This window comes from Macaca fascicularis, chromosome 1, assembly GCF_037993035.2.
Source record: "Macaca fascicularis isolate 582-1 chromosome 1, T2T-MFA8v1.1".
Classification (NCBI taxonomy): Eukaryota; Metazoa; Chordata; class Mammalia; order Primates; family Cercopithecidae; genus Macaca; species Macaca fascicularis.
In genome coordinates this window covers 218,601,202-218,617,287 of record NC_088375.1, presented here as the reverse complement: position 1 = coordinate 218,617,287, position 16,086 = coordinate 218,601,202, and the positions used below count along the sequence as shown (strand labels likewise).

At 42.5% G+C, this 16,086-nt stretch overlaps 1 protein-coding gene and 2 long non-coding RNA genes across 17 annotated transcripts in view; 1 reads left to right on the top strand and 2 right to left on the bottom strand.

Moving 5' to 3' along the window:
- The window catches only part of LOC102137933 (NBPF family member NBPF3-like), a 131,318-nt gene that overhangs the window by 7,832 nt on the left and 107,400 nt on the right, over positions 1-16,086 (top strand). For 8 of the 15 annotated variants that reach the window (XR_012425445.1, XM_065529236.2, XM_065529238.2 and 5 more), the window contains exons 1-6: positions 10,414-10,572; positions 10,675-10,884; positions 12,663-12,765; positions 13,598-13,812; positions 14,872-14,944; positions 15,405-15,616. Coding sequence is in view for 14 of the 15 variants with exons in the window: in XM_065529236.2 (XP_065385308.1) it covers positions 10,710-10,884; positions 12,663-12,765; positions 13,598-13,812; positions 14,872-14,944; positions 15,405-15,616 (778 nt within the window). In the remaining variant the exon portion in view is untranslated. Of the gene's footprint in view, positions 1-7,051; positions 7,259-7,739; positions 7,807-8,067; positions 8,138-8,968; positions 9,283-10,413; positions 10,573-10,674; positions 10,885-12,662; positions 12,766-13,597; positions 13,813-14,871; positions 14,945-15,404; positions 15,617-16,086 lie in introns of those variants that run through there. The other 7 variants (XM_065529233.2, XM_074018878.1, XM_074018896.1 and 4 more) reach the window with 4 other exon arrangements.
- LOC141408778 (uncharacterized) lies at positions 2,223-4,164 on the bottom strand. The gene is made up of 2 exons (XR_012425502.1): positions 4,043-4,164; positions 2,223-2,530 (listed from the first exon to the last, which is right to left on the bottom strand). It is a non-coding gene; the product is annotated as an uncharacterized lncRNA (long non-coding RNA).
- Positions 9,421-16,086, bottom strand: part of LOC123571933 (uncharacterized) — a 131,533-nt gene continuing 124,867 nt past the window's right edge. Inside the window, exon 4 of the long non-coding RNA XR_010581130.2 lies at positions 9,421-9,498. This is a non-coding gene — a long non-coding RNA (uncharacterized lncRNA). The remainder of the gene's footprint in view (positions 9,499-16,086) is intronic.

The window sequence follows — 16,086 nt, the reverse complement described above, 5'->3', positions numbered from 1 at the left end:
TCTTCCTCCCTGCTCTGGCACTGAGTATCTGGCAATAGCTGCATCTGTCTGTTACTTCAGTGGTCACTCTTCCATAGCCCCAATTCTCAGTGGGTCCCATAGCATTATTTACCTTTGTTCCTTTAGCTCCCATCAAGGAAGATCCAGAAACATTCTCCTCACCAAGGCATTAAGAAATGCACGGGTGAGGGGAACAGTGGCGTGACTGTCAAGTACCTGTGGTACCTACTGTCTGCAAACTGGAGGTCATGGCGGGAGATGCTGCATGGATTTGCCCTTGCTGCTGTCAGTGAGAAGAACAGGGTTCTGGAAGAGCAGAGGACAGGCCGTGGGACTTGGCCATCTAGAGACAAGGCAGGAGGGATTTCTTTGAGAGGTAGGGTTATGTGGTGGTTACTAATCATTGTGAGGTGTCTGGGAATGTAATGGATGGGAAATCTAGTAAGGAATGAACTTTTGTAATAATTAGAAAAGCTGTAGTTCTGAGGACAGAGACCTGATGCAGTCACCATAGTGGGAATTTATGACCTGGCATCCAGTTGAGATCCCTGGAGCTTCTTGACTGAGGGGAGATGGATCCCTTGAGGAAGAGTGAAGCCTTCAATGTTGCCGCAAGTGTATGCTGTCAATCTTCCTTCAGGCCTCCCCCTGAAGGACCTGAAGTCATTTATGTGAGTGACTGAGGAAAGGGAGATACTCAGAGCTTCTGTGGCTTGTTAGATTCTGGCTCTGAAGAATGCTAACCTAAGGGCACCTGTGGTGGCCATGAAAATGCACTACTTGCATCTCCAGCAGCAGGAGGCCTAACGAATCAACAGCCCAGGCTGCTACACTCCGAATTGAAGACTTGGTGACATTTCCCCTGCGTCTGTGCTAGCCCATGATGAGGAAAGCCTCATATCAAGTCCTCTCAACAGAACACCCCTGATGACTGATGAGGATGTTGAAGCTGTTTTCCTGTGGCAGCTGTGATTTACTTTCTTCAAAGTCTGTTTTGTTCATACACATTAACTGATTTGTATAAAATAGGAGAATAAATGCCTAGACTCCCTTGAGTCCATCTTTTATTGATAAACTCTAGTTCTGAGGACAGAAGCTTGATGGAGTCAGTATAGTGGGAATTTATAACTTGGCATCCAGTTCAGAGACTTGGATCTTCTTGACTGAGAGGAGATCGGGTCCCTCTGGGGAACAAAGAAGCCTTCAATGTTGTTTCAAGTGTATCCTGTAAATCTTCCTCTAGGCCTTCCCAGAGGGACCTCGTATATGACTTATGATCCAGTGACCCCAAATTCAGAGTGTTCTCGTCTACTCTGAAGAATGCAATATCTTACTCCTCTGGATTCAACCTAGTACCAATGTTTGTGTGTAGCTATGCAGCTTAATAGACCAAAGCTAATTAGATGAGGAATGGTAGACCCAATTCAACCGTACAGGCATCAACCATATCAGCATACAGGCATCCCTCTCCCACCGTTTCATTTTTGTCCCCACTCCAACGTCTTCTCCATTTTGTTTGTATTAATTTTCTATTGCTGCATGCTAAATTACTGCTAGCTTTTAGAGTCTTAAAATAAGACTGATTTATTTTCTGGCAGTATCCACAGATGAGAAGTTGAGGCCTGGATTAGCTGGGTCTTCTTCTCAGGGCCTCACAGGCTGAAATTAGGCTGGGTTTCTTTCTGGAGTTTCTGGGGAAGAATTTGCTGTCTAGTTTCCTCAGGTTGTCAGCTGAGTTCAGTTCCTTGTGACTGTAGAACTGAGATCTCTATTTTCTTGCTGACTGTCAGCCAGGGGCCTCTCTCTGCTCCTGGAGGCCTCCCATGTTCCCAATACATGCTTCCTCCAGCCAGAAGAGGAGACATGCCCTGAATGGAAACCCTCCTGCACTTCACATCTCTCCAGGAAGACCTCAGTCCCTCCAAGGAACTCACCTTCATTAGGTCAAGCTCATAAGATCATCTCTCTATATTAAATTTGACTGATCTGAGATCTCGATTATATCTGCTAACTTGTTTTTGCATTAAATTGTAACACAATCACAGGAGTGATGTCACTGGCCTTTGTCTACAGTCAGGAAGAAGTGATTATATGAGAACAAAGATCACTGGGGGTCATCTTAGGATTTGACCATAATATTATAAAGACACAGTAATTAAAAGAGTATAACAGATTTCTGGTTGTTTCCCCTAGAATAAATCATATCAGACTAATCCTGCCTCCATAAACAACCATAAAATTGTTTTCAGACAGTGGACAACAGGCAGTACAACAGGAAACTAAAGGGGGGGGGCCCCCATGATTTCCTAGTTCTTTAGGGAGAATTTTTCAGCAGCTGCATCGTGGGCTGGAGTCCACTCAGAGCAGGACAGCCCCACTGAGGTGAGAAGGCAGAGATCAGAGTTGAAGTCCACTGAAGCAACTGCAGTCTGTGGGGCAGGGCAGCAATGAGGAGACAGCTGTTCAGAGGGGCAGCTGTCGAAGTCCATGAGGGGTTCCATGTGCACACTTATCAAGGACGGGACTGTACCTGCACAAGGAAAGGACAAACAGATTTAACAGAGGGGTGGCTGCTGTCAAACTGAGTTTGGACCAGAGGTACTTGAGGTGGAGGAGGGTTGGGGAATGGATGATGAAGTTTCTGCCATCCAGGGTGGGAAGAACTCACACACACCTCATTAGCAGCCGGGTATCCAACTGAGACACTAGAATGACTGTGCTTTAGGAATAAGTGTCACACTTTACAGTAAGGCCTATTCTAGACCAACCCTAATAAAGCCTAAAACCAAACCCTGACAAAATCCACAAAGCGGTGGATTGGTGATTGCCAAATTAGAGGGTCTTGGGAAATGCTGTGGGCTTTCCATGCATTCATTTTAATAAAACATAAACCAAGTCCACATAAGTCCAAAGTGATCAGACAGTAATTTTCCTGCCCACTAGAACAAAATTAATTCACACAATCAATGACACAAGCTAGTTAAGTCGACATTTAAGCAAAATACATCTAAGAACAGCTAACAAATAACTCTTCTCAAACTCACATAGAACATTCACCAAGATAAATCACATATGCTGAGGAATCCTTAGTATTTTCTGTCATGTCTCTTTGACTTGTGTATACTGTGCTCAAGCTCTTAAAATTATACACTTTAATTATACACATTAATATACTTGATTATACTTTAATAAATCTCAATTGCATGTAATTTATATTTCGATATATTTGTTAAATTTTATAATTAAAAAAAGTGTCCTGGCTTGATTCAAGAAATCTTTTTTATATTTAAAAAATATAATTTTATATATTATCAGGGCAAAAGAGAAAAACCATATGATAACCTTATCATACACAGTAAAAGCATTTGGCAAAATTGAAAACTTTTTTCATGATTTTTATAAAAACAAATCCCAGAAAACTCTCAGCATGATAAAAATAGAAGGCAACACTTCTAACCCCATTAAGGATAGATTTGAAAAAAACTCACAGGTAACATTATATTAAATGGCATAAAATTGAATGCTTTTCTATTAAATCAGAGAAAAAAGTAGAATATCTATTGGTACACTTTCAATTCAGCATTATACTAGAGATCTAAATGCAATAAGGTAAGACAAATAAATAAAAGTATTGAAAAGATTGAAAAGAAAGAATTGAAATTGTCTTTATTCACAGATAATGGCTGTGTATGTTAATAATCCTAGAAATCTACAAAAATCTACCAAAAGTAATTAGTGAGTTTGATAATGTTACAGAATATAAGCTCGATATAAGTAGTCTTGTGTATTTCTGTATATTAGCAACGAGCATTTGCAAAAAGAAGTAAAAAACAGTGTCATTTAAAGTAACATCTAAATACATGTTTTCTTATAAATAAATTCAACAGGCTGGGCGCAGTGGCTCACACCTATAATCTTAGCACTTTGGGAGGCTGAGGTGGACATACCATGAGGTCAAGAGATTGAGACCATCATGCGTAACATGGTGAAACGCAGTCTCTACTAAAAATGCAAACAATTAGCTGGGTGTGGTGGCATGTACCTGTAGTCCCAGCTACTGGGGAGGCTGAGACAGGAGGATCACTTGAACCTGGGAGGCAGAGGTTGCAGCGAGCTGAGATTGCATCACTGCACTCCAGCCTGGGTAACAGAGCAAGATTCTGTCTCAAAAAAAAAAAAAAAAAAAAAAAGGAAAGAAAGAGAGAGGGAGGTAAGGAGGGAGGGAGAGAAGAAAGAAAGAAAATCAACAAAATGTATGTTTGGCCAGTACACCAACAACTACAAAAAATTGCTTTAAGAAATTATGAAAGAACTCAATTAGTGGGGAGATAAACCTTGTCATGGATCAGAAGAGTTATGTTTTAAAAGTCAGCTTTTCATCAGTTGATTTCCAGATCCAATGCAATTCTAATAAAAATTCCAAGCAGCATTGTGGTAGAAAATTACAAGTTGATTCTACTATTTATATGGTAATGTCGATGATCAAGAATAATAAAGGAGCAATATTATAATAGAATAATGGTGAATGAATTCACTACCTATTTCCAGAATTACTCTGCAGCTATGAAAATCATGTGTTTTGTTGAAAAAAAATAGAATATATATCAGTGGAAGGGAAGAGAGAATCCAGAAATAGATACTCACATATATGTCTAATTAATGATTCTTAAGACATATGTATGTATACAAACCCCCCCCCCCACACACACACATATGTGACCTAGGGAAATTTTCCCATCTTTCTGAGTTTGTTTTCTCATCGGGAACAGGATAATACCTAAGTAACAGGCTAGTTCATAGATTTAAATATGATCCCGTGGCAGAGGACATGAACCATAATTAATTGTTAAGAATATATTTACACTGAACTCCCCTTTTTATCCATGTGAAAGTTGTAGACAAACAACAATTGACAAAGAATAGACAGAATGTTCTAAGCAAAATATTATTTATTCCTTTGTTTCTGGAAAGAAGTCACACATACAGTAAAAATAATTGGAGAGGACCTAGTTCATATTGAACAATCTTCTCCAAACCCTGAAACAGGTCTACTTTCTAACACCAGAGATGTCTTGACTGAGTCCAACCCCTGCAATCGCCTCTGTCTGGAATAGACAGAGGAAGTTTGCTCCAGCCTTAGAACAGCATGGGCTGGCAAGCATTCTCAGAGAGGCTCTCAGCTTCAACTCTAAAGGGCCTGAGGAATATGTGCAACTGGGTTGGGTTAAGGCCAAGCTGAACCACATGACCAGGGCTCTCACCAGCACCAAAGTCAGTGGAAGGATATCAGTCCCCAGAGCTCTGTTACAGGCCATGGATGCTCCATGGAGGGGTGGTGAGCATATGGATTACAATCAGGAGAAACATTGGTAATGGACAGGAGGCATAAATAAACCATGTCCACCCTCCTCTACAACCCAGGAAAGTTCTCCTTTAAAAAACGATGTCTTGAAGAAAACAGGTACAAATCTTTGTGACTTTGGATTAGACATTTTTTAAGTAGGCACAAACAATCCAAAAATAGATGGAGAAATGGACTTCATTAAAATAATAACTTATATGCTTCAAAGGACACTGTCAAGGAAGTGAAAAGATAATCCACATCATGGGAGAACTATTTCCAAATTATATATTTGACACAGGTCTAATACCTAGAGTGTATAAGGAATTCATATAACTGAGCAAAAGACGACAAACGACCCAATTTAACAATGGGAAAAAAAGCTGTGAGTAGAGGTTTCTCTAAGGAAACACACAAATGGCCAAGAAGCACATGCTAAGATGTTCAATGTTTTTCATCATTAGGAAAATGTAAATTTAAACCAAAATGAGATACCAGTTCACACCCACTACTATGACTTAAGAAAAAAATAAAGACAATACATGTTTGGAAAGTTATGGAGAATATGGAATTCTCACATATTACTGTTGGGAATGTAAAATGGCATAGCTACTGAATTTGGTGAACAGTGTGTGAGTTCCTTGAAAATTTAACAACAACAAAAAAAGTAAAGCATAAAGTGACATATGATGCAGCAATTGCACTCGTAGGCTTATAACCAAGAAAATGAAAAACAAGTGTTCACTCAAAAACTTGTACAAAGCTGTACATAGCAGCATTATTCTTAATAGTTAAAAAGTGGAAACATCTTAAACCACCATCAGTTGATGAATAAACAAAATGTGGTGTAACATATAGTGGCATATTATTGGGCCATAAAAGTTCATGTAACGAAGGATGAAACTTGAGAACAATATGCTAAGAAACAGATGGAAAATGTCACAGTTTGTTATTCCCTATAGAGGAAGTGCCCAGAACAAGTACATCTATATCTAGAGAAAATAGATTAGTGGTTGTCAGAGACAGCAAGAATGGGGGAATTGAAGAGTGACTGCCCGTAGGTACAGGCATGGTTTTTGGCATTATGAAAATATTCTGGAATGAGGTAGTAGAGATGGTTGTGAAACTTTTGGAATATGGTAAAAGACTGAAATGTGTGGTTAAAAATGGTGAATTTTGTGATATATGAATTATACTATAGAAATAATAACAGTAATAAAGCAAGGTGTCTTTCCACATCTCCATGTCCTGTATTTTCATTAAAAAAAAAAAAAAAAAAGGGGAAAAAAAAGGAAAAAGCATTTCAGGCCAGGCTCAATGGCTCACTCCTGTAATCTTTGGAGGCCTAGTTGGGAGGATCGCTTGAGGCCAGAAGGTCAAAACCAGCCTGAGCAACATAGCAAGACCTTGTCTCTATGAAAAATAAAAAATTAGCCAGAAATGGTGATGTGTGCCTAGAGTTCCAACTACTTGTAAAGCTGAGGTAGGAGGATCGCTTGAGCCCAGTATTTCGAGGTTGCAGTGATCTATAATCACCGGTGCACTCCAGCCTGGGTGATAGAACAAGACCCTGTCTCAAAAAGGAAAGAAAAAAAAAAAAAAAAGCATCTCACTTTAATAGTAAGTGACCAGAATGTGATGCTGGCAGCATGTTGTGAGGAAATGTATTAGATGAAAGAAGTTAAATTCCAGAAGTTTTCCTCTTTTCAGAAATGAGATATGGGGGAGAGAAACATGCACTTGGAAGGAACTGACCCGGCTGAATTGGAAAATGTGAGAAGGGAGTGGGGAAGAGGCTGCTCCACCTGAGATCTGGCTCCAGGACTTATAGCAAGGGGAACTTGGGCAAGTTACAGACTCTCTGTGCCTCAGTTTCTTCATCAGCAAAACAGAAAGAATCATCCCATCAACTGTAAGGTCAGTGCTATCAGTGGGTCCCCAAATTCAGTGCACATCCGAGTCATGTTAACAAACACATTCCAGGCCCCACCTGAGCCCTCTGAATCAGAATCCCTGCAAGGAGGACACTGAACTTGTATTTGCACTGACTTTCCCAGCTGTTTCTTACTTTGATGAAGTTGGGGGTAGGACCCATTGAGCTGCATCACATCATTCCGAAGCCAATACACAACAGCAGAACAAGAATATTTTCAGTGCAGTCTCTAAAGCAGAGGAGAAACTATTGAGGGAACCTAGAAGTAAAGGAGAAGGAGATCTGGTTTGCTGGGCTCCATTTAAACTTTATTTTGAGTACAGCAGAGCCACGAGCCCTTCGGGACACATGCCTGAGGCAGTGACCGTCCAACTTTGGAAGAGTGGAAGCCCTAGTTTCAAATTCAAGCATGCTTTGAGTAGAAATTCAGTTGACCTCTTTTTGCACAGCCACATGGCCAATCTTGCCTAAGCTGCTCCCCTTACAAGAAAAGGAATCATCCTGCTAGGAATTCAAACTTCAGCAGTCATGGGTAAGTAAGGAAGTCTTATGAATCTATTCTAGCCACCTAACAAGAAACCAGAAATTTAGCAAGCTCTTTCCATTTCAGGACAGTTATGTTCACTAGATCAGAGGCATGAAGAACAGACCCCTAAAAAGGGAAAGTGTTCCTTTCAGTTTTAGGACATCACTGGAACATTCGGGAAGTGGAAACACAGCTGCCTGCTCTACAGTATGGGTTGCCTTTGTGTCTGGAATGTGTCTGACGTCCTGATCCCTGTGTCCATTTCAGGGAGCCTTGGGAGGAGCCTGAGTCACTGATGGAATTGGACAGTGCATGGAGATGCTTCAGCAGGACGCGGGTAAGTGCAGGGGCAAGTCCAGGTCATACTGAGAGAGAATGAGTGGTGTTGATGGGGACAGACAAAGGTAAAATCCAAAGTTTGTGCTTCATCTTCAAAAACTCAAACTAATAACAAACTTGGCCTTATGAGAAATCATAAGTATTTTTCTATTTCCATGAGAATTTAATCTCAAAACAGGAATCAGAAAAATATTAAGTCCAGGGCATAAAACCTAAACTGTTGCTCATATTTATTCTTTCTAAATAGAGAAAAGTATAAAATCATCTCCGTAAAACATACACTGTGGATATAAAAAGGCAAAAGTCTTAGTGAGAATCATTGGTATTCCATAGAAGACTGAATTAAACACAGCCAAGGGAAGACCCAAGTCTCATACTTCTCTTGTATATTCCAAAGTTTCAGGGAAATTCCAGGTGATAGAGGTTATTTCCCATAATGTTAAAGCAAGGTTTCAGACACTTGAGAATTTTGGTCCCAGTACTCTAGGAGGGCACACCTCTGTCCTGGAAAATAATCCAGGTATGTATACTCTTCCTGTGACTCATTGTGGTCATTCTTCCAGCTTCACAGAAACCAAAAAATAGAAATATGTCCAAAGACATGATTTGCTATCCCTCTTCTTCAGGTTTCTTACCTGTTACATATGGATAATAGCATTACCTTAAGGATTATGGTGAAGATACAACATCCAAATATGAGCACAGTTTTGAGCAAAATGCCTTGTACAAATTCATCAGTGAATATCTACTAATTATGTGAATATTTACTGAATTATATGGATCCTAGGAATAATGACTGAATAATGACTGTGATTGCTTTTATTGGCAGTGCTGAAAACTCATCCCTGTGTGACCTCAAGTAAGCCATGTAACTTTGTGAACCTGCAGTTTTATCATTTTTAAAATGAAGAAACTTGACAGATTTTCATCATGACACAGAACGTCAGGTCTCCCAGACCCCGGAAAATACGTTAACTTAAAGCTGTTGATACATCTCAAAGCAGTATCCTTACAGTGTCATTGGAGGACAGTGCGGGCTGCAGTGAGGCACGCCTTCAAATGGGATTGATCCAGTCCTCGTTCCTTCACTTCCACATGAATGCTGAGCGGCCCAGGATCACACCCAGTGCACCCACAACTCAGGCAAGTCCAGCAGCCAATCCTAGGAGACCTGGGCTACAGAACAGTCTCCCAAGTTCCAGGCTCACAAAACCTTGGTGGGGATGGAAGCTGAGAAAGTGAGGAGGTGGCTCAGGGGATTGCTCTTTCCTACTCATTCCTCTCATCTCAAACTCACCTTCTGCTGCACCACTGAGGATCACCAGCCAACCCTGACCATAACCTTGACCTTGCCATGTTCTGTTAGTGAAATGAAACCAAAAATGAATGATGTTAGTCCAACTCAACAAAATATATATAAAAACATATTCCATAAGAGCCTCTCATGGCCCTGTTCTTTCCAGTATATGGGAAAACAAAAGGGAAACAACCAAATAGCATCAGGTTTATGAAACTTCCTAAGATAGATGGTCATACATGTTTTCAGGAGATCTCTATATACATGAATTTGATCACTTGATCCCTTGAAAAGAGCTCTTGAGGCACTAGAATGACATCCACAATTGACAAGTATGAAATGTGGTGCTCAGTGCCATGAAAATACAAATCAACCCACATAGAGGAAGAGCTTTGGACATAGGGATGTCAAACTGGTCTAGAGTGTAGTGAAAGCCAAGATGCTTTTCTTACTGGTGCCCCAGTAAGAAAAAAGAAATCAACATAACAATGAGATGCAGCAAGAAGAATACTGAGACAGGAAAGAAAACATTTTTAAAAAATGAATTATTCATTCACTTTCTAGTGGATACAGAAAAAACTGCAGAAGATGCAGAGGATATCAGTGCAGGCTAAAAGTTTCATATCTTACACTTGCAGAAAAGGCTTAAGATCTGTTTTAACTGGGAGCAGGTGGGGTGACTTCATGACTGCCCTTAAGAAAATATAACCTGTTGGGAAACTCTTTCTGACTTGATGATGTTGTACAGACAAGAGATAAACAGTGAGGAATGTGCTTAGATGTATTGGGAAAGAGACGGTCTGTGGCATTGTCACAAAGGTACATGAATATTGAGAGTGAATGCTGAAGGAATGAGCCCATTGGTGGTGACCCTCAGGTGAGACCAGGGTGCCTGTGTTTCAGCCAAGCCAGTGCAATTGGAACGCAGGCTCCTAAGATTCCATGACACCCTCACCTTCTAATTCTGTTATTGCAACTGCAGACCGTTACCTGGCACGCTGGCCACAATCTTCCTCACTCTTGTGAGACTCTGAGCGACTGGCAGTGCCTTAGCTCTGAACTCAGACACCTCGAACCTTGTTTTTGTGGTTAAGGATCCTAAAGTGCTGTGGGGACTGATCTCGTTTTTCTCAACAGTAAGTTAAGAATTTCAGTTACTGCCATCCCTCAGTCCTGATTCAACCTATTTGATTTCACCGGTTTGTAACCCATCATGTGTTTGGGTTTCTTCTCCCCAGTCCCTGACTCCACGTCTTCTGCCACACACGTCAGCATGGTGGTATATGCGGGCCCTTGGTCCAGTAAGAAGGCAGAGATGAACACTCTAGAAATCAACGAGAAATTGCGCCCCCAGCGGACAGAGAACAAACATCAGTTCCTAAACAGCAAGGAGAAATTTCTTGTAACTCAAGTGGCCTACTTTCTGACCAAGGGGCAGAACAGTTACAGTAAGTTCCATAGGCTCACCATCACAAAGGTGATGGATGATGTCCTGTCTTCTCTCTGAGAAACTGAATTCTCTCTCCATCAAAAATAATTTAATCCTTCCCTTACTTCTAGGAAAATAGAAATGGGTATTTTCACATTTTGTTAATATTAGAAGACAGAGGTACCAAAGTATTTTGAAACTTTCCCTGTTTGCTGTCAGGTGGGGATGGACCTAGAGGTAGAATAGCAGTTATTGATTTCGGACACAGGCACGGAACCACCTGTTTTCTCCAAGAGGCTAAATCATGTTTTCAAGAATCCTCTCTGTACCATATAAGATCCGGCAGACAAATGACATCTAGTCTGTTGTTCTAAATGTCTGGGACTAGTGAACTTTTATTCAGTTCAAGCTTCTGTTGAGGCCCAATAGGCAAATCTCTGTTCTAGGGACCCTGAGGGAAATTTGTTGATAGTACACAGTACCTGCTATGTGGGGCCTCAAGAGGAGTCTGCTTCTAATAGAACCCGTGGTATCTATAACCGACAGCATCAAGAGCAGGGAGTAGGGGCCGTGCAAGGTGGCTCAGTCCTGTAATCCCAGCACTTTGGGAGGCTGAGGCAGGTGGATCACGAGGTCAGGAGTTTGAGATCAGCCTGGGCAACATGCAGAAACCCCGTCTCTACTAAAATTACAAAAATTACGTGGGAAATGTTGGTGGGCACCTGTAATTCTAGCTACTCGGGAGGCTGAGGCAGGAGAATCCTTTGAACCCAGGAGACAGAGGTTGCAGTGAGCCAAGATCACAGCATTGCACTCCAGCCTGGGTGACAGGGCAAGACTCGTCAAAAAAAAAAAAAAAAAAAAAAAAATTAAAGAAAAGAAAAGAAAAAGCAGAGAGTACCCTGGTGAGAGGGAAGTCCTGCTTCCTCGGGCACAGGCTTTTGTTCCTAAAAGGAAGAAAGATCGCACCCAAGAATGTGTGGAAGTAGTAGTGCAGTGTGCAGAGCAGGAACCCTGAGTCTGTCTCCTGGGCTGCATGCAACTTGCTTGTCCTGTCTGTCCCTCAGTTTCCTCATCTGTTCATAGGGTGCTACAGTAATACCTACCTCTGTAAATTGCTGCAATGAGTTACATGAGTTATTTCTTGTCAATCTCCTAGAACATTTATGGGCACAGATTAAACACTATCTATTAGTTCCTCATTCTACTGTTTGTAAATTAACACAAACTTTGTTAGTATTAGGGCATATTTTCTTCATGGTCTTGTGGTCTTATGTCTCATACTTTATGTTTCTGTTATGATTGTTAAAATCATATCTGCAGATACGATTTAAAAATCAAAGATTTTTAAGATCTTTGACATATTTGTCCTTGAAATTCCCAAATGGAAACCATCAGTCCCATAGTCCTAGGGGCCTTCCCAACTGTCCAAGAAATCTCTACTTCATGCCCCAGTGCAGTGTTTTAGATGAGAGGCTGCAAGGCTTGTGGAAGTGGCCCCGCATGCAGAGTCACACCTCAGGGGCTGTGAATTCTGACTCCACTTTATTGTGATTGAATCATCTTGTCAACTTCCTTGATGTGCCCTTGAGTTTCGGTTTGTTTGTCTCTAAATTTTGGAGGATGAGATGCCAGAAAGTCGGGAGACTGAAGAGTAAAGAGCTGCAATTCCCTGCCTAGAGCCTGGTACTGGGGTCAGTTATGTCCTTGGGACGGACCTGGCTCCTGCCCTGTAGGCAGTGACCACCACTCTGTGTCCAGCTTTTCACTGAGGCCAGTGTGTCTGTCTTTTCTCAGACTATGAAGAGTGCAAAGACCTCCTAAAATCTATGCTGCGGGATGAGCTTCAGTTGAAGGAGGAGAAGCTTGCAGAGCAGCTCGGGCAAGCTGAAGAGCTCAGGTGAGGGGGCCCTATGCAGGCAGGTGGGCAGGTGTGTAAATCTCTGAAGTACAGCCGCTCGGCGAGGTGAAGTAAGAGCTAAGCTGGGTCTGGGGAAGGGCAGGAATTGCCATGGCAGGCTCACAACACACAAAGATTTATGAAACAGAGAACAAGGATAATAATAAGTTATGGGTTGTAGTTGTTTCTCAGAGCCATGATTTCTCTTTCTGAAAGAAGTAATTGTTGAGGTAAAATTTGCATAACACAAAATTAACTAAAGGAGTGGGAACCACCCAACAGCATTCAGTGTACTCAAAATGATGCACCATCACCACCCCACTTACCCTTAGTCAGAATCACCTCCTGACTGACTGTGGCTTCTCATCCTTTCGGTCAATCAGTGTTGCCTTCTGGAGCCTGTCATTCTTTCCTTCTTTCATCTTTTCGACTGGTCCCCTCTGCACTGGGCCTCATTTCTGTCCATGGCTTTGCATCTAGAGACTGCGAGATGCACTATGTGTATTTCCACATGGAAATGTCCATGGCCAGAGTGAGGAACTGAAAGGATGAATGTCTTTTTGAAACTGAATAAGGAAGGCACCTACTTTTGTTTACAGAAGGGAAAGATGAATGGAACATTGTCGAGGATCTTACAGGAGCCCTCTCTGATACAGACGAAGCCTGTAAACCATTTTTTGTTCTTTCTCTTGGCCACAGACATTTGAAATATGTGCTGACCTTCTCCTTGGAGGTCTCCTTGAGAACATTGTCTCAGAAATCTCTGTCGCAATATTGGAACTGATCACTCACCCCTTTCCACTGTTCAATTTTCTCTACTATCTCACCTTAGGCAATATAAAGTCCTGGTTCAGTCTCAGGAACGAGAGCTGAGCCAGTTAAGGGAGAAGTTGCGGAAAGGGAGAGATGCCTCCCGCACATTGAATCAGCATCTCCAGGCCCTCCTCACTCTGGATGAGCCGGCCAACTCCCAGGGGCGGGACCTCCGAGAACAGCTGGCTGAAGGCTGTAGGCTGGCACAGCACCTGGTCCGAAAGCTCACCCCAGGTAAGGTTTCCATAGGATCTGATGACCCAGAACCCCAGGCTTATGAGAGACTCCAGACCTTCGTACTTTCACAATGACAGTTGTATCGGTGGTGTTTTTTTCCACTAAACATATGTGGCCATGACATGACCAGGACTTCCTGGGTGAGATCAGAGATGGGAAACCCTGCAACCCATGGGGTTGGAGGTCACAGTATTGGGAATGTCCCTCCTTCCTTGATGGAAGATGGTCTTTGGAGCCAGAGGCAACATCTCTCTAGTTGTAAAGGAGAGGAAGGAGGCTGTGACAGGAGGGTGCTTGTTAGAGTGAAAAGAGCTCTGGACTAAGAATGAAGGTTCCCAGGCTGTCTCTTTGGCAATGTTCTTAGTAAGTGTCGGTGAGTGAGTGATTTTTCCCTCGTTAGATTCTCTCTCTCCATCTGCAAAGGCAGGCACATTGTCTCTTGCAAGGTTCTGAAGCATCCAAATGTGGGAACACTTATGACTGCTTTTGAAAATGAGATAAAGCCCTTCGCCGTGTGGTGTTGGGGAAGTCACTTGATGTGGGAGCATTTGGTTTTAGGAGGTGCTTCAGACTGGAGCACTCCCCATGGAGAGCATGTCCCTGAATAACACAGGAGAAGCCACATGGAGGGCCTGTGAAGTCTCCTGATACATAGAGGACTGTGGGGCCAGTTTGTCCTCTCCTAAGAGAAAGAATTAGGTTCGAAATGCAAACTGTGACAGGACACCAAGCCTGTGCCTGGGAATCAGATTTCTGGTGGGATGATGGAGACAGCTGCCAAAGTCCTGAGAGAGGCTGTGCAAGTCCCCAGTGATATAGGCAACAAAGGGTCTTTTCAATATTTGGCCACATCTTGATGGTGGCCCTCCAGAGCAGAAATGCATTGCCTGATGGAACAAGAAACCATGCCAGGGCATTTTGTTAAAGTAAAACCTGAGGGCTTTCAGTTGAATGGTGACCCATGCCTAGATGTTCATGTCTCTGTGCACATTGGGCTGACTGTGCTTATAGAGTGTGAAGTGTGAAATATCTGAATGAACACTTCTGTATTCACAGAAAATGATGAAGATAACGATGAAGATGTTAAAGTTGAGGAGGCTGAGAAAGTACAGGAGTCGTGTGCCCCCAGGTAACCCTGAATAATCAGGAGCAAGTAATGGATTTTGACATATGAAAAAGGTCTAAGAGGCACACCCTCTCTGGCATCTATGATGAGCCAAAAGTCTGTATTCCCTTGGCCACAGTATGTGAAATTCAACCCAACTTAGACACAGGGTGTGGCAGCTGTTGTGTTTCTCTGTGTGTGGTGAGTGTCATATCTGTACCGAACAGGGATAGCTGAGTCTTCATCTTTCTCAGCTCCTATCTCTCCAGTGAAATGAACACCGGTTGGTCTCTTCCTCTCTGTCTCCCGTGGCTGCCATGCTGTGTTGCAGAGAGAAGAGGATTGCCTGTTCCCTCTTAAAGGGAGCCTCCTGTTTGCTTTCTGTGACCACTCTCCTAATGCCTCCTGTCAAAACCGGCTAGGTCTCCCTGGGGTCCAATCCCTCTGTGTTTAATCTTCTGGCATCTCTATCTCACCTCATCAGGGAGGTGTGGAAGGCTGAAGAAAAGGAAGTCCCTGAGGACTCAGTGGAGGAATGTGCCGTCACTTGTTCAAATATCTATGGCCCTTCTGAGTCCAACCAGCCTCACAAGAACTCCAAAATCACATTTGAGGAAGACCAAGTGGACTCAACTCTGCTTATAGACCGTGGATCGTCTCCAGATGGATGGCAGGATGCTCTAAACCTTGTCCCAGGTAGCCTCTATTTTCCTTGTGTCTCATACCTCTGTCTAGGCTATGGAAGATCCATTCTGAGTACAGGCCGTATAGGTACATATTGGTTTACTCAGAAACTAGGATGAAGCTAGCTGTGGTGACTGACATATATATTTGCAGCACTTTGGGAGGCCCAAGTGGGAGGATCATTTGAATTCAGGAGTTCAAGAGCAGACTGGAGAATATGGTGAAATCCATCTTTACAAAGAATACAAAACATTAGCCAGGCATGTTCCTTTGCCCCTATAGTCCCAACTGCTCAGGAGGCTTAGGTGCGAGGATTGGCTCAGATGATCCTCCCACCCTCATTCACTTTTCTCAGGCTAGACTCTCTCCTTTTCATTGGCTTGTCTTAGCTGTTAATAAGAAGTCTCTGGCCAGGGTCGCTGGCTCACATCTGTAATCCCAGCACTTTGGGAGGGTGAGGTGGGCAGATCACCTGAGGTCAG